This window comes from Castanea sativa, chromosome 11, assembly GCF_040712315.1.
Source record: "Castanea sativa cultivar Marrone di Chiusa Pesio chromosome 11, ASM4071231v1".
NCBI lineage: Eukaryota > Viridiplantae > Streptophyta > Magnoliopsida > Fagales > Fagaceae > Castanea > Castanea sativa.
Genome location: NC_134023.1, coordinates 54,645,394 through 54,670,523, shown reverse-complemented (window position 1 = coordinate 54,670,523; position 25,130 = coordinate 54,645,394). Strand labels below are relative to the sequence as shown.

The window sequence follows — 25,130 nt, the reverse complement described above, 5'->3', positions numbered from 1 at the left end:
ACCTCCCGTTCCCTCTATGTCCATTCAATCTTAATTTTGCTGCATAAATGCACTGTAAGACCGGGGATGCCCTCAATGATCCCTTCCTCTTCCATAAAGGCTTTCACCCGTACTAGCACTAGTATATGGTGATATCCAACTCGAAAACCCAAAGACAAACTTGCTTACCTTATTATTAGAGAAAGGGGAAAGGGGGTAAACCCAAAGCTAAGAAGCTGACAACTGCGAGACTAGGAGAATGGGAAAGACTTGGTATATAATCCGTGCCTTCGTTCTGTCTTTTTAGGTCTATTCTGGATGTACAATGCAATTTCGGTAGTAATATTCCAATTCAGATGTTTGGGGTAGTATAAGTGATCAAGGGGTAGTAACTCATATCAGGGGAGGAAACTTTGCGTAGAGTTCCACTACTATTAATGGGTGGCTCCGCGATTTCTTATGGGCACAAGCATCCTAGGTAATTCAGTCTTATGGTTCCTCATTATCTGCATATGACCTCTTTTTCCTAGATGCTCATTTTGTATGGGCTTTTAGTTTAATGTTTCTATTTAGCGGACGTGGTTATTGGTAAGAACTTATTGAATCCATCCTTTGTTGCCGAGGGCTTCAAACCCAGAATTCAACCTAGCCAACGTGCTTTTGGTGTCAAGCCCAGTCCCCTTCCTCTTCCGATTTATTGATGGAGATGGGGTTAAGGAAGGATAAGAGGAGCGGACGCCTTCAATAGTCCAATCGGGAAGTTGAGCTTTCTTGCCATAAGCGAATTTCGGGATTGGCTTCTTCCTGAGCGAGAGTGGGACTTTCTTTAACTTATGTGTTAATTTGAGGCCCATACAGTGGTAGAGAATTGGAGAAGATTCTCGGGTGTTGAAGAGCCTCCTCTTTAAGGTGACTTTTCTTATCCAGGATGGGGTAACTAAGGAACATTGTATTGCAATTCACCTGCTTACCAAAAAAGTGTTGCGACTGTGTAAAGGATCAGGGATGCTGTTCACTGCGCTTTATTTGAAGCAGTGTAGCTCATCTCTTCAAACCTTTTATGGAGGCATAAAAAGACCCCATGATTTATCGTCCACACTAACAATCCATCCCTCTCCTCCAAAAGGAGATTTTAGTAAATAACCAAATATGAAGCTTGACGGACAAGAGGTGTCGACAATGTGAGCTTTACTGCCTAGTTTTCGGCCTTCTTAATCCAACTTCATTACTCTTTAAGACTACTGACTGCTTGTGCTTGGTTTAGGATATCCTCCTTTCTACTAATGATTCTTAACAAAATCCATTTTTTGGGTAGAACAAGAATTTGCATTCTAAAATTCTATCAGAAGGACTGCGCGTCGCTTCTGGCCGCCTTTTTCCGTCACTCGAGATCCAAGTCAGCACCGAAAAAGATCTTTTGATTCCTCGCGGCCAGGCCGGCTTGGAAGCAAGCTACCTGTCGCCTATCTCACCCCCTCACTTACGAAGAAGTAGTTGGAGCTGGGCTCCGAACTATGAGAGTTTGGTTTGCTTTTGTTTCATGTTTATAAAAGCAGTCTGATCAAATAAGGGATCAGACTGCTCCTGGTGTTCGAACTAGTCATTAATGGTCGGCTTCATTTTTCGGTATGCATTGCGAACACTTTCATTTAGATATAAGTCACAAGTTCTTTGTAAACTCAGAATTTTAGTTTGTAGTCGATGATGAAATTGGACATTTCATCTGCAAAGACTATAACATATCAATTAAGATGATTTTTCTTGATCATGGAAGTAAAGACTTCTAGTTGATATGTTGATATGTTTAAGGAGTTAAGATATATTGAACTAAACCGTTGTGAGATTTATTATTCTCCTAACGACTGTCAAATGAATAATAAATCTTACAACTTCTATTTACATTAACTCTTAATCCTAAGTGAATAATAGACTTGATCATGAAGTGTAGGTTGCTTTAATATATCAGGAGTGAGATTTATAGTCACGATTAAAATCTCAGTATGTTGGGTAGCTATATTTAGTGCTGATGGAACATATATTCTCAAGATAGAATTCATAATCTCTTATCGGGGATATAAAATATTCCATTGAGATAAGTTTAATGGGTTTGGTTATTCAAAGTGTTAGGTCTAACCACTTTAGTAAGGAGTTACTAAAGTATACATTTATGAAATTGGATTTCATAAATATATGATGAATAACTTAGAGGATTAAACTAGGTATTCAAAAACCTGGTTTATGAAGGGGTTGTATGTATAATAAAATCTTGGAATATAATTTATTAATAAGGCCTAGAGTACATTTATATATATATATATATATATATATATATATATATATATATAATGGTATTAAATATAATTAATGGTAACTTTGGACTTGTCAAGAGTTGGCAGAAAAGCCCAAGACCCATTAGAGCTAGTGTTTTATTTGCTCTCTTTTGATCCCACTCCAAGCCACATACTAAAGCCCAATTGGAATGGCCTAAGAGGTTAGCCCAATTAGATAATCAATTATAAAGAGGGAAACATACAGAATTTTGTAAGAGAATGAAATGGTTTATATGTGAGTGTTGGACACTCTCTTTTTCTCTCTTGAACATAAACATATAAACTGATTGAGAGACCACACTTTTTGGGCATAAGTGGAATTAAAGTGAAGATTAAAAGTATTCCTAAGTACTTCTAATATTTTGTTTTGAATTTCACCGCACCAAGGTACACTCTCTTGTTCTTATATTCTTAAATTTACATAGTACATGTTATCAAGTGCGAATGAAGTAAATTCGTTCGTATGTTTTGTATGAGATACAAGCATGTACTTTTCCAACATAGTAATCTTATAATTAAATAACTAACTAAGGTTGTTCAACATGTCACACTTAGGCCAAGTACTAAAATAATGTCTACTCCAATGTACACAATCAATACCCATCAAAAGCCCATAAGCGGTGACATCTATCTTTCTCTTCATCTCCATCTCCATCTTTGCCTCAAACCTAAGTCTGATGGTCTCTCTTACTACTGCCCGTATTAAATCCTTTGATAATTTGCCCCTGTGCTCCTTCTTGAAGTTGGCATATAAATGCCTATCACAAAAATTTGTTAGCATGTAGATATTAAATAATTTGAACATTACATTTAAATTTAAATATATACAACAAATATAACATTAAACTTACACACAAAAGAATTACATACCTTTTGTTGGTCATAAGTAAATATCCAGCCATGTTCCCTCACAGGACCAATATAGCTAACAACAACTCCAAAAACCATGACCAATTGTCATTTTTCTCACCCTCACAAATAGCAAATGCTATTGGGTATATCTCATCATTTCCGTCAATCCCAGCAACTGCCAATAGTTACCCTTTCAAAAACCCACTTAAATGACAAGCATCAAGACTAATAATTGACCTATATTCCTCCATAAATCCAATTCTACAAGTGGCTAGACACATACTTTCTCTTGAAGTGCAATGTGAGTATGAGTAAAATAATTTAGGTTGTGGTGCCTGGATTAGAAGATCTTAACTTTTCACAACAATCTTTAGCTCTTTCAAATTGGTAGGTAACCTTCCTTTAAACATTTCCAATGCAATCTACCTAGCCCTAAAGGCTTTGTCCAAGGAAACATATACTTGAAATTGATTTTTTGTATCTTCCTTTATGTCAACAATCTTGATGTTGGGTCTCTCTCTAAACACCTATAACCATGCAATTGCAATCCACCTTGCAAAGACCATCCTACTAAGAAAAGCCCTAGAACATATATGGTTTTACCAATAGCTTTTCACTAGTAAAGAGTTTTCTTCATAGGCCCATAAGGCATAAATACAACACTCACAATTCTCACATTTATAACTCACATTTCGAGATTTATTCTTAACAATTAACAATGGATATTATTATTAAAAAAAAACAATTAACAATGGATACCTATGCTTGATTTTATAAGATTGCACGGCTCTTAAACTCCTTGTGGTCACTAAATAATATGCCTTTCTCAAAAATGGGGTCTAGCGTATCCACCTTAGCCCTAAATTTAGTGTACTTGGGGTGCTCTTCATCATCCTTAGAGTTGATAGATGTGCACAAGACATCAAAGTGCCTATAATCACTTTTCCAACTTTTTTATATTATGCTTCTCACTACTAAAGCAAGTAGGTGTTCAATTTGATGTGTTTTGCTCATAAGGGTTTAGGTTGGATTGGTCATAGGGGGTGGTTTGGTCAATGTGAGTGGATAGGACAATGTAGTGGATGGGTCAATTGGGAAAGATGTTCTTTCATATCTATCAAATTCGGTATCACCTACCAAATTAGCATAGTCCTCATAAAAAAAAAATTGTCATCTACTCTTGCCCCTTCATCAACTTCTTTATGAAACTCATGCTCATCATCACCTTCATTACCTTAATCCTCATCAACTTGCTCTTTAACAGCTTGTTCAACATGCTTCACATATATGTGAATTAAGCTTTTGGGTGCAAATTCTACTAGTCATATATAGCTCTAACCTCACCATTTTTTCTCAATGGACATAAACTAGTGTAAAGCTCCGTCTGAAGAATCTGTTAAAATAATTCTGCTACATTAACACCAAGACCTTTGGCATACTTTAGCATGTAAGAAACAACAAGAGTGTTAAGATCAACATTTGAGAGTCGTCCTTCAATCCCTCTAGCATATTCAACATGTGTATCACTATGTGTAATGAATATTCTTCCTTGATGTATAGACATATCAAATGGCGGAACATAGGGATCCATATCAACGCATTGCACACACATAAAAATGCATTACTAAAATATATCTTTTAATTAATACATTACTAAAATATAATAAACATATAAATGTAACCAATATATAGGCAACCATTGCACATATATAAATAAATTATTAAAGTATAATCTTTAATTAATATATCACTAAAATATAATATTGTGTGTGTATATGTGTATGTACGCGCACACATAACCAAACATATAGGAGCCACAAAGCACAACATAGGGACCACTCAGTTGGATCAAAACAATTGCACACAGTCAATTTACCAATTAAAAATGCCAATTATTTTGCAAATTACATAGCTTATCATTGCCCAAGTTGACCCACCAAAATTAACAATTAGTAAAATAACTAGAGCTAGGCTTTCATTTTGTTTAGTTGTAGTTTCTATGATGGTTGATGTTGTTGGGTATAACAATATCAAATACATGTTTGTACAAAGTCTATGTATCTAATTGTTGAAGGGAGAAATTGATGTTCTTGAATGGAATGTGCGGAGGCCAAGTTGAAACTCAATTTTGGGCTCTGAGATGATACCCAAAGGCTTTTGATGTAGTGATAAGCTCATCCAAGTAAGAAATAAAGACTGCACCTTAGTAAGAAAAACGTTAAGGCTCAATAAAACACTTCATGATAGTTAATTAATAAATTAATAATCCTGTTACAACAATGCAAGAAAATAAAATTCTCCAAGTAGGCTCAAATTAAATTGATGGTCTAGTAGTCAATTATTGAAAATTTTTAAAAAGGTGTTCACTTCAGAAAATCCTTGTGTGTCTTGGTCAAAATGTTTTAGGGTACTTTTCTGCTACTACTACATCATTATGAGGGAAAAATTACATTGTTACAAACACATTATATCCTTCCATGGAAAATACAAAAAGTAAAGATCAATAGTTCCATGGTGAAAAGAAAAGGGTTAATTGGCATGATATGAAGGGAGAGAGGGATTCTAGCTCAGTGCGGCAAATGTTGAACCAAGATTCATATGCAACATTTATGTGGGGTATGTGTGGGGTAGTAAAGGCTATTTTGAGTGAGTGGGTGTGTAAGTTTGTAGTAAAATGGGGGAAATAATGGTAGGGCTAAGTCTTTAGTGGAGAAAGAGTCGTTTATGACTGATTAGGGAGCATTTATGGACTTAGGATATGCAAAAAAGGGAAAAGAATGTTTGAGGCTAGGTGAGTATGGGTTTTTATAGACTGAGAGGCATCATTTATGAGATAGTGAAACTAATCTACAAGCTGAACATATGGCAAAGTAACTAGAATAACATAATTTTCAGGGAGGTTGGTGTGTGTTTGTGGAGCTGATGTGATTACCCTTTTATAGTGGAGCTTAGGGGGGTGATTAGCAAGAATCCAAAATGTAGGTCTGATCAGCAAGAAGAAAGGCACACTACATCCTAAGATTTGGCTATAAATGATAGATTTTCTTTTAGGTTATCTTGCTTCTTTGGGCAATATCAGACATCAGTGAATATTTTGGTAATCTTGCATTAAATGCTGAGATTTTTGGGATTAGCTTTAGCCAATGAGATTAAGGCTGATATTAAGGTAAAATCTTGGAGCTGCAACTGAGATTTGGACCTCAGAGAGTAGAATTTAGTATGCTAAGCCAAGTGTCAAATTTTGGGCCTAATTCAGAGGGTTCTGCTAGAGATCTTTTTATGCCCTCCAAATCACATTTTCCCAAATTTTTTCCTTTAGAATTCATGGACTTGGTACATGAACCAATTTTGGAACATTTTTGGCAGATAAAGCTGATTTGCTAAGATTTGAGGACCTTGTTTATGGCTTCCTTCCGCTAGAACTAAAGTTTTGAGGAAGATGATAAAATCCCATTACCCATTAGATTTTAGCTGCTAGTACAACCTCTAGGCACTGTTCACGTCAATGAGACAGTGGCAAAAAGTTGACGAGACAACCCTTAGTTCAATCTTAGAGATTTGGTTGTCCTTTAAGGAATTCTCCAGCTGAACCTTGGTCAAGGATGAAAAAAGAAAGAAGTTGCCTGATGGTTCAGTCCTTCACTTTTGGTTGTCTTGGCTATAACTTTGGATTGGACTTATTTACATGGGTTGGACCCTTTGGCTGAGCTGTGTTTGTGCCACTCTTCACTTGGGCTTTTTTCTTCTTTCATCACACCTTGGGTCCTACAAAATGGACAACAATGGCACATATTGCCATGGGTTATATCCCTCATGAACTTTTATTGTTAGTAGATATTCAATATACTTTGGACTTTGATATATATTTGTAATGGGTCATTGGATAATGATTTGTAAGACTTTAAAATAATAGCATAAGCTTAATTATTTCAAAATACTTTGTAAATAATATTTACTATTCTTAATTAATGAATTCTATGGTTTTTTTAAGAATAATATAGGTAATGTTTACAGTTCCAAATAAGACCCAATAATCATGTCACCATTTTAATGATGGGCTTGTAGGATGAATGACTATGGAATTATGAATAGTGACAGTAGAATCAAATAATCATAATTTCTCATGAATTTAGGAAATAGATAAGTAGTTACTAGTACTCAAGTTTTTAAAAACAATTGCAGTTATGGGCATAGGTAATTTAATCATATGGTATTTCCCAAGTATCAACAATATTGAATTTTTTTCTAAATAGTACCAATGTGAATTGGGCTTTTAAATATCACCAGTGAGGACTGAGTATTTTTTATATTGCTAATAAGGACTGGGATTTAATATTATCAATGAAAATTGGACTTTTAATGTTGCCAATGAGAATTGGGTTTTTCGATATTGCTAGTGAGAATTGAGCTTCTAATGTTACCAATGAGAATTGAGCTTTTTGATATTGCCAATGAGAATTATGTTTTTTAATGTTGCCAATAAAAATTGAAATTTTTGATATTGTTAATAAGAACCGGGCATTTTGATAGATAATTTATCATGGACTTGAATCATGGGATTTGAACCCATTCAATAAAATAATTTGAGCATAGGTATGAACTATAGGCTTCACAAAATATTGGGCCTTATAATTTTTATATTTGTGGCCCAATTTAGTGGCGGCATGGAGAATAATTCTGGGCTTGCATAATAATAGAGGGAAAAATATTTAGAGAGGCCAATTACCTTGTGTTGAACCTATTGGTCTCGTTGTTGAACTTATAATGGACCCATTTGGCAATTACCTTGTGCATAAGTGTTGTTAGATGTGTGCAATGAACAGAGAATGCAGATTGTGCTCGTGGTGACCAGGAAAACTTGTCTACGCACATGGGAAAATTCTTCATATGTCACTAATTATTTCTGTTATTTTTGTAGGGTATTGATATTCTTTGCAATTTTTGTTGTTTCTGAATGAAATTGGTATTTTGTTATTAGCACGCGTGTGGTTCGGAAGTTGGTTGAGACTGTCAAAACTACAAAACAGATTTCACTAGTTAAGTCAGCACTTGAACCTGGTGTTCTTGATCTTATTAATGATCTGAATGAAAATCATGTGATTCAGCGTTGCTTGCAATGCTTGGAGGCTGAGTAGTGATTATCCAAAACCTACTCACCTTTCTCATTCTCACCATCTTTTCTTACTCTCAGTCTCTCTGTCTTTCGTCTCTCTTATTCTCTTAGTCTCTCTCTCTCTCTCTCTCTTTCTTTCACCCTCAATCTCTTCTTGCTCTTGCTTTCACCCTCGTCTCTCTTGGTATCTTTGAAAAACCCATTATTTCTCAAAATCCCTCTTTTTCTCACTCAGCTGCAAATAAATATTTGTATTTTTTTTTTTTTTTTTGATGAACTGGTAAGAATTTAATTTAACAGACCAACAAATACAAGATCAGAAAGCTTAAAATTCAGAAGCAAAATACTGCAGAGCCAGCACTGCTAGACAGCAAAAGCACAAAGCCACAACAAACTCATCCCACCTAACAGGAGTCACTAGAGGCAAGTAAAATTCAACTAGCTTATACAAACAGAACCATTAAGCCTTACTCAACAGAAAACCAAACTCAAGGCTGAAAACAGAGCTGGGCTGGATTAATTTCCCAATTATAGCAGAGCAATCTGTTTAATACTGAGTTACAGCTACACTTTTTACTCTACATTCTTCCTTTAACATCCTTTTTAATGATGCCAATAATCTGCTCTTCAGTATAGATTCTTCCTACATGTATAATAGCATTCCTTTGACATATGTGATAGACAGCAGACCACCAAGCTAGCTTACACAAGGTGGTTATAAATCCCTTTCCTTTTAATTGAGTAGCACCCCATTTCATTAACTCCTGCCAATTGGTTTTGGCATCTGACACTAGGCAAAGCCCCATGATATTATCCCAGATTCTCTCAGTAAAGGAGCATTTGAAAAAAGAGGTGGTCTCTATCTTCAATACGGGACCTACAAAAAACGCACATACTGTCCACAGCAAGGCCCCATTGTATCAATCTGTCCTTAGTTGGGAGCTTCTTTAGGATAGCCATCCAACCAACAAAGGAGTGCCTAGAGATAGCTAGATTAAACCACACCAGAAACCGCCACTCTGCCTTATTAGCTTTAGTTTTATTTCATTCCAGGTGTTAGCACAATCAAACTTGTGAGAGGCAGACCATAAAGCCCTGTCTTCCTCTTTCAACTCTATCAAAGGAAGCTTGCTCTGGATATTTACAAGAGTATCTGATCTGGCAGGCCTCCAAGTCCAGGTTTTGTTATGTAGGACTGATGCAACTTTAGCTTCAAGGTGGCTGGCAGCATCATATTACTACCCTACATCCATATTTCTGTAGCAATATACCATCAGGATGCCATGTATCATGCCAAAGAAATATCTTACTGCCATCTCCTACTTCATAACTCAGAATTTTTCTTGCCTCTTCTCTGAGTTTAAGAATAGATTGCCAACCCCGAGAACTGTCCTGTGGAATTTTTATAGTCCAAAAGCACCTTCCTTTCAAAAGGTATTCATGAACCCAAGCCACCCACAGAGATCCGTGTGAAAGGATTTCATATGCCTCATGAAAATTACCTTATTTCATTCTGCTACTCTTTTTAAACCTAGCCCTCCTTCTGCTACTCTTTTGAAAAGATTCCATATAGGCATGCACAACTTCTCCCAAGCCACTCTATTACCTCGTCCACCTTCGTTGCCTTTCCAAAGGAATTGGTTCAAACAATTTTGTACAGTGGCAAAATTGGCAAAAAGCACTTTTTTTGTGAAATATTCAGCAAAATAACATTATTCATATAATATGTAGCAGGATACTACTCTTTTAGAACACAATTTCTGAAAAATTGAGTTCAATTAGTGAAGTGCCACGGTGACACTCGGTGACCTGGTTTTTCTCAATTAAAAATTCCACATAAAACTCGAGTGGAAATATGAAGCACATGACTTGCACATACATTGCTAAGTGGCACAAACTTAAAAGACCAACCCCCCCCCCCCCCCCCCCCCCTTCCCAATAAATTGAAAACAAAATTTCTATTTTTTTTTTCTAGTTCTCTCTCGTGCGTATCATGTATCAACCCCTCTCCAAAATCCTTGCAACCCTAAATCCCCAAATCAAAATCATCTTTGGCATCATCATTGCTCCACCACCGCAACACCTCCTAAGAACAATTCTTGGTAGACTCTGAATGGGCAAAAGAATTGCTCTACAAACATAATGAAATAATTGCACGTCAAAGCCAGTGGAACTCAACATAATCATAAAATCTTGCTTAGGTTTCAACTACTTAAATTTTGACTTATCTCCCACTTTGAGACATTTTCTATTCCCTTTTTTTCTTTACTCGATGCAACTTGATCTCATAAAGCTTTGGCCAATGTTTTCCCTTCACTAAGATGCACCTTTTAGCACTGTCCCAGGCTATACCATTTAAAACATCAATACCATTATTCCCAACTCATACCAAATTTTCCCTTAAATTTTGAAGAAGAATCCATCCAAGCAAAGTACCATCCTTAGGTGAGATTCTAGCAATGCAATCAGTCTGCCAAACATTTGCCCAAACTTCTCCATTTATATAGTCCAGTTCATTAAGGTTGTGTACTTCATGACCATTATATGTGACAATATATTTTCCTACGACTTTGAAATTTTAACGGTTAATCAGATACAATGTTGAAGTCTCATCACTTCCAAACAAGACATTTTCATCAGTTGCCAAACCCCAACCATTTTCATCTGATGAGTAAATTTCTCAAACTTTTCCCTTAAGTTTCTAATTCCTTGATAAACCTTGTAACGATGTAACACCTTGACTATTCTAACATAATTTTCTAACCCAAAAACCATAATAATAAAAACTATCCTGTAATATCACTCAAAGTGATCTATCCTTAATTAGATCTTTCCTTTTGTTTAAGAGTATTAAGTACAAGTGGTGGAGCAGTGATAGAGATGATTTTGATTTTGGGATTTTGGGTTGTTGGGATTTTGATATGGGAGAGAGTGGCTAAAACTGATACGCACAAGAGAGATATGGGGAAAAAAATCTTTTTAATTGATTGGGAAGGGGGGGGGGGGGGGGGGGGTTGGTCTTTTAATTTTATGCCACTTAAGCAATGTGCGTGCAAGTCATGTGCTTCAAATTTCTACTTAACTTAACAGAAAAATTAAAAGCAGGGTGCAAAGTGTAACGAGAGTCATAGTTTAGGGTGCAAACTATGCATTTGAATAGTTTATGGTGTAAAGTGTAATTTGGATATGATTTAGGATAGTAAAGTGTAATTTTCCTGGTTACTTTTTCTTACTTCCATCCGATTAGAGTTTTATCCTTGCCAAATAGCTCAATTAATTTTCTCCCACACTTTATGTTTTTTATTTTATTTTTGGGTACTTAAAATGACAGGGATTTGAAGTACTTGAGCTGATTTGTGCACAGGTGGCTCTCAATTCTCCCAGTACAAAAACCCTATAGACACATAATGCTCACATTAAGTTTGGTCTTACTACAATTAATATGCTCCCCCAAAGTGATTCACTGAGGCATAATCAAAATTCATTAACTTCACACACTTAGTAAGCTTATTGCTGCCTATTTTGTAGGAGGAAGGGGATTAATTAAGATAGATGGTTCAGTTGCACACAGCCACAAACACTACTATCTTTGCATATTTGTATGTGTAATTTGCAGACATATAAATGTTCAACTTGTAGTATACTTATAACTATTCTACCTATTAAACTTTCTCAACAAAATAAAACCATGTGACATAATAAGGAGAGGTCAATACAAAATCAAACGTTTCAGTTTTATATTATATATAGATATAAACATGTAAATGCAACACTATAAGATGTTGTATCTACAAGGGTAGTTTTTGTTATCTAACCATTGGTTTGTACAATGGAAATTTATTTAATTTACGATAAATAAAACTCAAGTACTGGAGATACTGGACAACTCAATATGACGAATGTATCCTCGTCAAGCTCCACGTCTAAAGGCGGTGCATAGCCACTGTTTGCATGGGCGAAACATAACCCATACAAGGGAGTGCAACAACGAAAATCACCAATGGGACCACCAACCAAAGGAAGCTCCAATGGTGGCCAGGATGAGATGGCAGGGTGGAGGTTGGTGGCACCAAATGGCCCAACGTAGAGGTGGGTGGTAAAACATAGAGTGGAGTAAAGATGAATGATCTCGGAGAGTCAGACGGTGGTATGAGCTAAAAAATAATTGGTACTGAGTCGCCATATGATCTGTAAAAGAAATATTACATCTTAAATATTATTAAACCAATTTTTTTTGAGAAGCTAACAAGTAATTTTATTAAAAAGACAAAAGAAGAAAACACATCACAGCTGGTTTAATTAAGCTACGTCTAAAAAGATGAAAGTAGAAAACATTACAACTAGTTTAATTGAGCTACATCAAATGGTAAACTACATAACCAAATAACATACTGTAATTATTTATGGTTTGACTTTTTAGTTTTGACTTACAAAATCTAATGATAAGAATTAAAAATAAATAAATAAATAAATTGTTCACGTGGGGGTGGAACCAAAGAGGGACATTGGGGCACCCACCAGAGACCAAAACTGAGAACATCCGAGCCAAGTTAAGGCACTAGCCAATGTTAAAATTGTTCAGGCCGCAATTGGTGGGTGGCACTGTTTGGCTGTGGATAAACAAGGCCGAGCTTATGCCTGGGGTGGAAATGAGTACGGGCAATGTGGGGAAGAACCAGAGCGGAAAGATGACACTAGTAAATGTAATGCTTTGTAACTGACATAAATTAGAAACAAAGAAAATCTTTTAAATGAATAAATTTTCAGTTGCAATAGAAGTTTTAATATATTAGGAAAAATTGTTACAATAAATTAAAATAAAGAAATCGTTGCAATAAATTGATATCAATAAATTTTGAAATTTATTGCAATAAAAATTTTAAACTAATAGCTTATTGCAATGAAGTTATCATTGCAATAATTAAATATTAATTATTTAACAATCAATTGTAATGACAAATATGAAATTGCAACGAATATGTCATTGCAATAACCTAATATCAACTATTTCATAACCTATCACAATGCCAAAATGAAATAATTATCTATTACAATAAAGATGTCATTGCAATAATTTAATCCAGCTTATTTTGGTCATATAGGCATTTGTTAACTAATATTTTTAGAACATTCGTTTGATAGGTAGAATAATTGACTTACATACCCTTATTTTATTTTAGTTTTTTAAAATGGGGAATGGTAAAAATTGTCTTTGGAAATGTTAAGTGTAATTAATTTCTTTTAATATGTTACATGCTATTTTTTTTAATAATAAAAATAATTATTTATATTTTTATAATAAAAATTGTCTTTAATTTTAAATACATCAATGCATTTTCATGGATTACATTACATGCTAGTTTGTATAAAAGTGTACAATATAACTATATTTTCCTTGAATAAATTTTAGAATATCCAACCCAAGAGTTCATGCCAATGAAATTACAAAGGACTCTGGGCAATTACTGTTATTGAATGCATTGGCACTCGATGTTATAACATGCAATGGACAATGTCATATGTACACAATGAGAAGTAATAGTGTAATACTCCCTACGTATATATAGAATTCGTTTAGATAAAACTTATTTTGCTGAAAACTGAAAGCACTGTAGCAAAATAATTTTTAAATATGTAAATAGTGTCGTAGGACCAATTTTTAATTAAAGTTTTGGTAAAAAAAGATATTTATGAGTCCCGTGAACAATGTACTAGACCCACTAACAGTGTCATTTTAGTGAATTGTGTAAATGTTCAAAGTGGTTGTGGGTCCCGTGCACGAGACCCACGGATAGGTCTGTGTTCACATGTTTCTGGTAAAAAAAAAAAAAAAGGAAATGTTTTTCGTCTGAATCCAAACACTGCTATAAAGTAAGTTACATTAAGGCTTTCGTTACAAATCATGATTACATCAGTACATCTCCTTCCTAAAACACCCTATATATATATATATATATATATATGCTCAACTTAGAGAAATGAAAAGGGTAAGCATTTCTCAGAGTATCATGGCAAAATCACTCTCTTCTACAGTAATGCTTCTTACTTTATTTATCACACGTAGCCTTCATCAAAATATGGCCAAACTAATACTACCACAGCTTATACTCTAAGCTCAAGCTCATTGCCTTCTTTGATTCCACTCTTTCCTTCAAACTTGATATACTTATACGACTTGGCACATGCAATGTAGACTATTAGATCCGCCATTGTCAAAGCTGCTAGGAGGAAGTAGAACCGGTCTAGATGACCTTTGTTAAGGTTACTAGGGATCCAACCAGGCATTTCACCTCTAATAGAAATTCTCATCACAATTGTCACTAGCAAACTACTTACATAGTTTCCTAGTGACATTGATGTCGTGTAAAGCGCACTTCCGAAGCTCTTTAAACCATCGGGAGCTTGGTTATTGAAGAATTCTAGTTGACCAACATACATGAAAACCTCAGATGCTCCTATAAGCACATACTGTGGAATTTGCCAAAAGATGCTCAAGGAACTAGACCCTTCACATTGGGCGCATTCTGTTGTTGCATATTTTAATCTGAAATACTCTACAACCCCAGCTGCTATCATGGCCAATATTGCTATAACAAGACCAATTCCCATCCTCTGAAGCTCTGTGAGTCCTTTAGCATTTTTTGTGGTAGAGGCAAAAAGAGGGTCAAGAACCCGCCTGTAAATGAAAATGACAGCCGCTACGCTGAGAATGTCGAAACTAGTCATGCTTGCTGGAGGAATGTGGAAGGTTGAAATGGTGGTTTTCATGGCAGCACCTTGTTCCACAAAGAGAGATGCCATCTGAGTGAATACTACTGAATACATTATTGTACATAGCCAAATTGGAAGAAGTCTTAAAATGCATTTCACTTCTTCAACTTGTGTCACAGTGCAAAGGTGCCATGGATCACGAGCATCCTTGTCAATCTGGTTGAATTCCTTTGAGGTGATAACGGCAGCTCTATCGAAGAATCTGATGAGGTGAATATGAAAACCATTTAGCATATATAGTTATATACTATTTCAAAATGCCAAAGCCTAAAAATGGTAGAGGCTTAAGTTGTCAGTCAAAAATCTAGAATGAATGCAACTTCAACATCATATTTGGTCAAGACACTTATGATCATGTGCTCTGCCTAGCAGTGAGTTATTATAAAGAATAACTTATTACGCACTGAGTGCCAATTTTACCTAGAAAGATATGTATATACAGCTGAAGACGATAAATTGTGAAACTGAATTTTTGTATCAAAAGTGCTAGCTCTCCCCTTAATTCACAACAATGTAACATTCATCCATCTAACAACAACCAAGCCTTAATCCTAAAATTTTAAATTAAGTGATAAATTCTCAACAGAATAATCATAGTTGACTACATGTTACATTTCCTTAATTACCTAAAGTATTCATAAGTAATTTAAAGGTAGAAGGATATGAACTTACTTGAATCCTTGAGTGTGGATCATCTTTCTATCCCCATTTTTAGAAATTTCCTTTTCTTCTAACTCAAACAGATCTTCTCCACTTGGCATCATCTCAACTTTCCATTTTCTTGTTGCAGCCACCAACACTTGGCTAAACCGAGAGAGAGGGTTGCCTTTTGGTTCAAAATGCCTGTACCTTGGGGTTCCACAAAGAAACAAGACCAATGCTAGAGTGGCAGAGCCAGCTGAAGCCCAAAATCCTAGAGCCCACATACCTTCATTCTCAAAATAGCCCAAAATAGTGTTTGAAAAGAGAGACCCAAGGTTTAAAGCCAGGTAAAAGTAGCTAAAGAAGGATATTTTTGAGTACCCTTCCTTACGGTCCTCTTCATCAAATTGATCTGCCCCAAATGTAGCTATATTTGGTTGATACCCTCCATTCCCTAGGGCAATCAAGTAAGTGGAAAAGTAGAACAGTGCTATCTCGAAGGATGAATGAGATCCACAATGAGATTGGTCACTACCACAGCCTTTAGGCTTGAGTAAGAACATGTATGATGATAGCGATAATGATATCAGGCCCTGTCATATATACCACGAGATTCACATAAGCATATGAACAGTAAGATTTACACTTTTGAGAAATAATTAATTGGACTAGGAGGAAGACAAATGTTAAAAGTACCACTATATTACAAAGGTTTACAAATTTATGTTATAATGAAAGTGGTTAGTACACTTTAACAACGTAATAAATAAGTGTTTGAATATACTTTTATTGATAGGTGATAAATTAGTTTGTAATATCTATGTAGTAAAAGCTATAGTATCTTTAAAGAAAAATATTAGAGATACAAATTTTTTTACAAAATTTTTAACAAATTGTTGATGTGATGAGTGATTATTAGTAAATAAAAAAGTGATATTATTAGTGAATCCAGTTGAAAACTAATATAAAGTTGACCACAACAATAATTTGTAAAAATATTGTAAAATAATCTATGGCCGTAGCATTACTCATCTTTAAAAATATCTTTCACCACTAAGAAAAAAAAAATGAGTCATTGAGTGCTTATGGGTCCATGCATGTGTCAATGGGAAAGAAAATATATCAAATGATGCCAACTTACAATGACAAAGATAGCTTGGAAGATGGCACAAGTCTTGTACCTCCCCCAGTAGGACTCACTAAGGAAGGCACCAAGTAGAGAGAATAGGTAGACCGTCCCTGTCCATTTGCTAACATTGTTAGCTGCATCAGCATTGTCTTGACCCAACACTCTTGTCAAAAACAAAACCAAGTTCACTCCTACTCCGAAGAATGCCAATGTAGCCAGCCCTTGATTCACTGTGATAATTATTTTCCAACACAAACAAAAAATATAGTGAGTTTTGCTATCTTGAAATTATTGGTTGTTTAGTTATACTAAGCAATAATTCAAAAAAAAAAAAGGGGTATCTTATTTGCTACATAACGTCATAACGATCGCCAATAATATTCGTATTTTTTGTTTCCACATGAGGCATTTATATCTAGAAATAAAGAAATATAAAACATAATTAGTAGCACTTTTAGAAAAACTCCATGCAGCTTTGCTGTCTTTGTAGATTATTACAACACAGCGGTGACTCAAGAAGAGGAATCTTATTTGCTAAAGAACTGCATAATGATAAAAAAATATATATACACATGGGCAATGCCCCCCCTAATTTTTTTTAAATAAGATAATTATATAACTATATATAGGTACTAATTTTAGCAACTTCGTTCAATAAAGCTACATTTTATCCTCCTTATTAATCATTATAAGAGAAATGCTACAGTTACAAACTTTTATACAACATTTTTATAGATTATTGAGATAGCAAATTCTTACTAGTTTGCATCTGAGTCCACCACTTATATCACTTTTTTACTTACTAATAACCACTAATTACAACAAAAATTTGTAGATTTAGTATTTTCCTTCTTTTAAAATCCATAAAAAAAATTATAGATCTAAAATCTAAAAAAAATACATACATACATATATATATATATATATATATATATATATATATGCAAGCCCAAAATATTAGCCTAGCAACAAAAATTACCAACATGCAACAAAAAAAAAAAAAAAAAAAAAAAAAAAAAAAAAAAGAAAGAAAGAGAGAGAGACTAATCAACCAATTTTACCAAAAACAAAAAACTTAGCCCTTTAAAAAACTTTAAACAAAATAATTTTGTTCTTACCAACAAAAGAAGGGTTCTACACACACATAAAAAATAAATAAAAATAAAAATAAAACTTTTGCTGGCTAAGCAATAGAGCCAAAAGCCAAAGCTACTACATATAGCTAACAATAAAACCGTGCTCCATAACTCCAAGTTCTGGCTCCGTTCATATATATATATATATATATATATATATATATATATATATATATATAAATATATGTACTTTAGGCTTTTCTTGGTTACTGAGAATATGTTGAAAACAAAAAAATAAGAGATGATTTTCATGTTTGCATCTTAAGATATTTTTAACAAAAAAAAAAAAAAAAGCATTAGTTTAAGAGCAATTTTTAGAAACTTTTTACAAGAAAAGTTAACAGATATCCTGAACTATATTTAGAAATTATTTATGAAAAAAAATAATAATTTTTTTTTTACAATTTTTTCTTTTTATATTTACCATGAAAATTGTATTAAAACAGTTAACAAATGTCCTCAAGAAAAGATAACATAAAACACAAGCAGTGTAGAAGAGCAGAATTACCTAGGATCAAAATTCCAGCAACCCAAGTTCCAGATCTCTCTCTAATTGCAGGGCGGCCATGCCAATCTACAGTTCCATCAAGCGTACAAGTCTCTTGCCCCTGTTTGATCTTCCCATCCACGGCATCCTGAAAGTTCACGTGGAAATAGATATGTCTCACTCATATTGATTCTCAACTAACAATCCAACCAAACAATTAAAATTAAGAGGAGCATATATATGATCTCAATGCAAAGACTAGCTACTTTAAATCTCAACCAGAAGATAATGATAGAGCATTTAAGGTCCTCGTAACAAAATGAAACAAGTAAATATTATGAAGCATCATTAATTAAGTTATATGCTTGTGTGGTTTAGTCCATTTAGATTTGGTCAATAATTATTTTATACATATGATATATACGTTATCCTGTATAATTATCAGTTCACTACGGCATATTAACCACACATATTGTGAGAGAGAAGATTTCGAGCCGTACAAGCTTACGCGACTTTAATGCCACAAACACCAAGATGTTAGCCTATTTTTGTAGAAGATTGTAGGACCAAATTTTATTTAGAGATAAAATGTAGACGGCCATGAAGAGTGCGATGGACGTGACAAGTTTGGCGTGCAAATACCTTACCCACAAGTGTTACATTAAATGAACTGTAGAAAATCCCTCCATGTCGAATATGATAGTCAGTGATAACAACCTGTGTGTTCTTTGATGTTTTTAACTATTAATTGTGCATATGTTATGACTATTTGTATCTGTGATAAAGGGTATTTTGGAAATTGGAGACATGGATTTGGAATGACAAGTTTGCTGCGTAAGAAATTAGCAAAAATTGTTTCTGTTCTCTTTTATTTTTAGTGAAGTTGGCAAATATAATTAAAGGACAAGCTAAACTGTTTTTTGATGTTTGAACTTTTTCAATTTCCAAAGAAAATAAAAGAGGTAGAGATATTCCACATAATAACCTTTGCTTTATGAAGCATGCATGATGCATGGTTTGTAACTGATTCAGAATTCAGATACGTCGCTTAGGGTCAAGCAAAAGCTTTAATTAGAAGAAATAAAAGCTTTGATAGAACGTACCATTAAACTACTACATCATTTATAAAATCTGACTTATGGCTAACAGTTTTTCATTTTTCTTTTTCTTTTTTTTTTTCTTAAACCATAAAAGAATCAGAACACACATTATCCATGATTTTTTTTGATTCATAATCCATTAACTTAATTAACGAGCCTACGCAGAGAATTGAAAGTAGTTAACAATATGAAGTTTCAAAAGTCAAAACCACCTAACACTTTTTTCTTAAGAGAATTAAATATAAGCTAAAACCACACCAAAAAAAAATCCATTAAAGGAAAAAAAAAAAAAAAAAAAAAAAAAAAAAAAAAAAAAAAAAAAAAAAAATAAATAGTAATTAGTATTTAACAATTTGATGTTTTTATAAGTATAGTTTCGAGAAAGACCAACAAATTCTCAAATATATTGTAACTTAGTGACATGGACTGATTCTCCAAGTGGGGAGAATATTGATTCAAATCGCTTCTCCTAATTGTTTTTTTTTTTTTCTTTTACAGACTTTAGAAATGACCAAGCCTTTGGCTTAGGTACCTCCAAACTCTTACATCTTGGAGGGTACGGGTTTGATCTCGATATGTGGTTGTTAAAATCCCAATTCAGATCAATAGGACCTTAAAGTTTTAAGATTCTAGAATTGTTATACGATTTGAATCTCACTATAATTTTTTTAATTAATTAGTAGAATTAAGGTAGGATCGATCTAGATCTAAATATAGGACTGACAGCATCATGATCCCACGCCCAAGCCTAGATTTTGATATATTTATAACCAGTTTTTTAGACATATGAGCTCAATTTAAAATTATAAAAAATAAAAACCTTTTGTTCGACCTTTTGTAACAAATAAATTATTTCTTCAATCCAAATCCCTAGTTTTAATTGACATCTTATATATTAAATTTTTTTTCTTAACTCTAAATGTTAAATCAATTATGAGGAACTCTCTTCTCCATATCAAAAGCACATAAATAAAGACAATACAGTTTAATAACCAATTAACTTCCATTTAATTGAATTCTTGCTTTCATATTTAAAACTCATGTCAATACTATTCTTATAATGGCTTTTAGCTAAAACGAATTGACGTTTTGAAAAAAGTTTTGCTACATACTTGTATATGGTAATTTCTACATAAAAGATTATGAGCAATAAAAAGAAAGCAATATGACCATTGGATATATATTGCTTTCTTTTTACTTTTATATAATCTGTATACAGCAAATATTTTATACTATTTACTTTTATACTTTTAAATTTTATTTTTTTATGTAGATTATTGTTTATATTTCTATAATAAATGGTATTTTATTTTATTTTTACAAAAAAAAAATTCTATAATTTTTTTCCCAATAAAAAAAATCTTTCAATGAACTTAATGTAGAAAAAAAAAAATATTATGCAGGACTTCGATTTGACATCCACACCATAGATATGGTATCTTTACTTTTTGGGAAAAAATGAATAATAACAAAACACAAAAATAACAAATCAACTTAATGAAGACTGAAGAGACAGCTTGACTCACGTGAGACTCACTTTACATGGAGTCTGACAACCAATATTTCTCCACACGTCAGCTGGGAACCACATGAAAGTTTGAGCTCAAATCTTCCTATTTAGACATGAAAGTTTGAGCACTAAATCTTTTGAAGAATCATTTCTGAAAAAATAATAATCAAGATACGTGGCTTCTCTTATTGCTTGTCATGTGGGTGATCTTCAATAAGTTTCACTTAAAATATCAATTTATAATTATCATAATTATAATTTTATTCTTTAAGTATAATTATATTTTTGTACTAACTCTTTCTTTTTGCCAAGAAAATAAGAGAATATAAATAAGTTCATTGGATATAGACCTAGGTTCTAATGATAAGGGCCAGAGCCAGAGCTAGAGCTAGAGCCGCTTCATTTTGTTAGGATCAAGAATTACAAGTCCCAACCGGATTCAAAGTATGTTGGTGTTGGATCCATCAACCCACGTTGGTAAAACATAATGTGTTTGTTTGTATAAATAAAAAAAAATAAAAAGAAGATAAAACATAATGTGTGGCTAGTCATTTTTTTAAAGTTTTAACTCTTTCAAGCATTTTTTGTTTTTAAAATTATAAACAAGTTTGGCTATATTCCTTGTTTTTGGTCTATTAGGTTAAGTCCAAAATTATATGTAGCATCATATATTCTTGTTCTAGATAGAAGAAGTAGTTCTTGTCTGCTTATCCAAAAAAAAAAAAAGAGTAGTTCTTGCCTGTTTAACCAAGAAAAAAAACAAGGAAACAAAAAGATAGAGAGGTTTCTGCAACATTTTAGGGGTACGTTACTCTGCCCAGCGTCGAAATATACATGCCAACACTTTCCCAAAAGTGCAACATGCTACATGAGGATCCCATGCATGGAAGATCTGAGCTTTGATGACAAAACTAAATGCCAAAATGAATGAACAACACAAAATAGATTTGGATATGGTATTGATTAGTAACATATATGATGAAGAGCAGCTTGTAAATTTATCCAAGAAATGTAGCAACAGAAAGTATGCATTTTTATCACATAGTTTCATGGAAATATAAAGAAGTTTCACTAACCTTGTTGCTGCAGACATTTAAGCAAGCCATTGGTGCAGTACGCTCAGGCTCTCAGAACTAGACCTTTCGTCTATAAAATGAAAACCAAAAGAAAGAGTTATAGAGAGAGTTTTAAGGAGAGGAAGATAGAAGAGCTTGAAAATATTAGAGCTATGGTGGGAGAGTGTGAGGGGTATATGTATATATAGAGGGTAGCGAGAGTGAATGGACGGCTAGGATTTCATGTGAGAGAAAAGCCAGATTTGGAGGCGAAGAAGAGAAAAATGATGAGAAGGAAACGTGACGAGGTTGAATTACAATAATCATGAAGATATCATCATGATTCTGACTAGGCTAGTTTTCTCTTTCACTAAACAATTAATAATAGTGAACGTAATTTAGCTGTCTTTGATATCGACATGTTTGAAACATGCTTGCTTTCATGGGCTTCTCTTCTATTTTTAATCAATCTTTTTAAACTTTTTGTGAGACTTTATTTTTTTTTATTTTTTTTGTTTATTTTTTTAACTGTTATATCACTTTGATGGCCATGGCTATGTATTTCACTGCAATAAGATTATCAAAGATACATGCCAAAGATTCTTTATTTTGTTTTCTTTGAATTCTTTTTGGATTCATTTGGGGGAGTTTCAACTGAATGTGGGAAGCAGACTTTTGTGGCCTAATTAAAAGGGAATGAAAGATTATTATTACAATATTAGTAATTTTGTTATTATTCATTCATGGTAACTATCAATGGGAATGGACTAGACTAACAAAGACAAAGGAGGTCATTGTTAATTACTAGCTATTGAAGGGGCACAAATAATAAGTGCTTTTGTTGATAAAATGATGTCTTTGGTTATACCAAATAAATTGGCCGGTTGCTGTAAGACGTGCTGTGAGGAGAGGGCGACACACATTGATCGAGTAGACTAATACACCATAAAAATTTCAACCAATGTGACAAGTTGTTGTTGGTAAGTTAAGAACTAATGTGACCAATAGGTCCAAGTGAAAATTTGTTACTCAATTATTGTGAAAATTATTGTAAAATTCACCTTTGAATTAGGCGTGGTCAGAACAATTCTGGAAGGTGATTCTCAGGTTCTCATGGGTGCTTTAGCGGAGGAGGGTGCTCCTTTGTCATCTTGTGGCCTCCTCATTCCTAATGTATAAGCTCGTTTTTTTTTCTTCGGTTATATTACTCTCGTGTTAAACGAAAAGGTAATAAAATTTATCTAAGCATACTTTACCTTTTTCGTATTTTAATGTGTGAACAGAAGATATTTCATAGTTTGTAGACCCAAACCGGACCGTACAATCCGACCGAAATAACCGGAAATCTCCTACTAACATAGTTCTTTTAACCACCAGAACTGTTTTATACACAAAAAGTGCGAAACGGTTCGAACCATGGTTGAACCGCCCAGATTTGAGAACGGTGAACGGCTCTTACGGTTCAGATCAACGCTTTTTAAAAAATAAATTTAAAAAATTTAAAAAAAAATTAAAAGCTCACAGCACCTTATCACCATGGTTGAAGCTTCAACCACTATGAGATGCTGTCAAACATTGTAAATATTGAGATCCAATTATCTCTATCTCGTTAGCTCTGTCTCTCATTTGTTATCTGTCCAAAACTTTTCTTCTTAATCTTCTTCTCTTTCTCTCCCTGTCTTGTTTTCTTGCCTCTACACCGTCTAGATGTTGCGTAAACTGGTTTAAGAAAATTAAAGAAAGGTAAGAAAGAAGAAGAAAAGGTATGAACTGGGAACTGGGAGGTTGAAGCGACGGAAGAAACAAAGACTAAGAAGATGAAAGAAGGGAAAAATATGTAGGAGTTAAAGGCTGACTTTGTGCAGGGATTTTTTTAAAAGGTGTGGTGTAGATTAAATCTTGGAAATGGAAGCCTTGGGAAATTAAAAAAAAAAAAAAAAGAAGTGGTAAAGTTGATGTCCTGCGGTACAAACGTGATGTCTTTTTTTTTTTTTTTGATAAGACAAACGTGATGTCTTGTTGCCACTTGCCACTGGAGTGGCAGGTGAATGGAGGAAATAAAAAGAAGTAGATTTTAAATTTTTATTGGGTGAGAAAGAGAATGTTATCATTATGATATTTTTATAATAAATTTTAAATGGTAGATTGTTAATGGTTGTTATTGTTGAAAAAAAAGTAATTTTAATAATAAGTTCAAATTCGAACCAACTTATAATTTGTTGTAAAAATATTATGAATGTAGATATTCTAAATTAGAAATTAGCGTAATGATATTCTTACTTAGTATTTTTATAATATTTATACAATAAATTCTTGTATTAGATTAATATTTAAAGTAATGTTAATTCTATAATAAATTCACCATAAATCTTAAGTTGATAAATGTTTATTTTCAAAATAAATTTCTATATATATATATATATATATAGAACTATTTTAGTTAAATTTTCTTTTTTTTTACTAATTTAATATATTTATATATTTTTTAAATAATTATTAAATTAATTATGACGTCATCACGGTTCGACATCGGTTCAACCTTAATCCAACCTTAAACCTCTCCCTTTTACGGTTCATTGAGCGGTCCGAGTTTCAAAACCATGAGATATTCCACCACAATTTGTTTATGTACTCAGGCTGATTTAACCAATCTTCCCTAATAATATCTAATAGTGTTTTTCCTTAACAAAAAAAAAACTATTGTGAAAATTTTTTTGTTTATAACATTACTTAATTGAAATATTAGTCATATGTTTGCTAATTACATGGCAACTATTCACTGACTAGTCAAGCAATTACAAGGAATTAGAAATTTAAAGGAAGAGAGTTAGAGCCCAATTGAATAACTATCTCAAAAATCGAGGAATGGGTAAACAACAAATCAAGATAGGTGTCCCATAAGATCGGGGCAAATGTAACATTTATGACTTACAATAACCGCTAATAACCTTCAAACCTCAAATACAAGTAAGGTTTGACATTTAAAAAAAAGACACATCTAACAAGTAACATCTATATATATTCTA

At 33.4% G+C, this 25,130-nt stretch overlaps 1 protein-coding gene across 2 annotated transcripts; it reads right to left on the bottom strand.

The window, feature by feature from the left end:
* Positions 1-14,114: 14,114 nt before the first annotated feature.
* LOC142617727 (protein NRT1/ PTR FAMILY 7.3-like) lies at positions 14,115-22,285 on the bottom strand. Of its 2 annotated transcripts, none has more exons than XM_075790680.1 (5): positions 22,126-22,285; positions 18,461-18,587; positions 16,829-17,046; positions 15,718-16,280; positions 14,115-15,247 (listed from the first exon to the last, which is right to left on the bottom strand). In XM_075790680.1, exons 1-5 carry the CDS (start codon positions 22,153-22,155, stop codon positions 14,377-14,379), a joined length of 1,809 nt encoding a protein of 602 aa, XP_075646795.1. In that variant the 5' UTR covers positions 22,156-22,285; the 3' UTR covers positions 14,115-14,376. The 2 variants fall into 2 exon arrangements, with proteins under 2 accessions (XP_075646795.1, XP_075646796.1); XM_075790681.1 differs by lacking the exon at positions 22,126-22,285 and adding an exon at positions 17,204-17,231.
* Between the last annotated feature and the right edge of the window lie 2,845 nt (positions 22,286-25,130).

Bases quoted from the DNA above. Each gene is read 5' to 3' on its own strand.
- LOC142617727 (XM_075790680.1), bottom strand. From the start codon at position 22,155: ATGGCTTGCTTAAATGTCTGCAGCAACAAG. The intron at 18,588-22,125 runs GTTAGTGAAACT...GTGAACTTTCAG, and splicing joins TAAATGTCTGCAGCAACAAG to GATGCCGTGGATGGGAAGAT. The intron at 15,248-15,717 runs GTAAGTTCATAT...TCACCTCATCAG, and splicing joins ATCCACACTCAAGGATTCAA to ATTCTTCGATAGAGCTGCCG.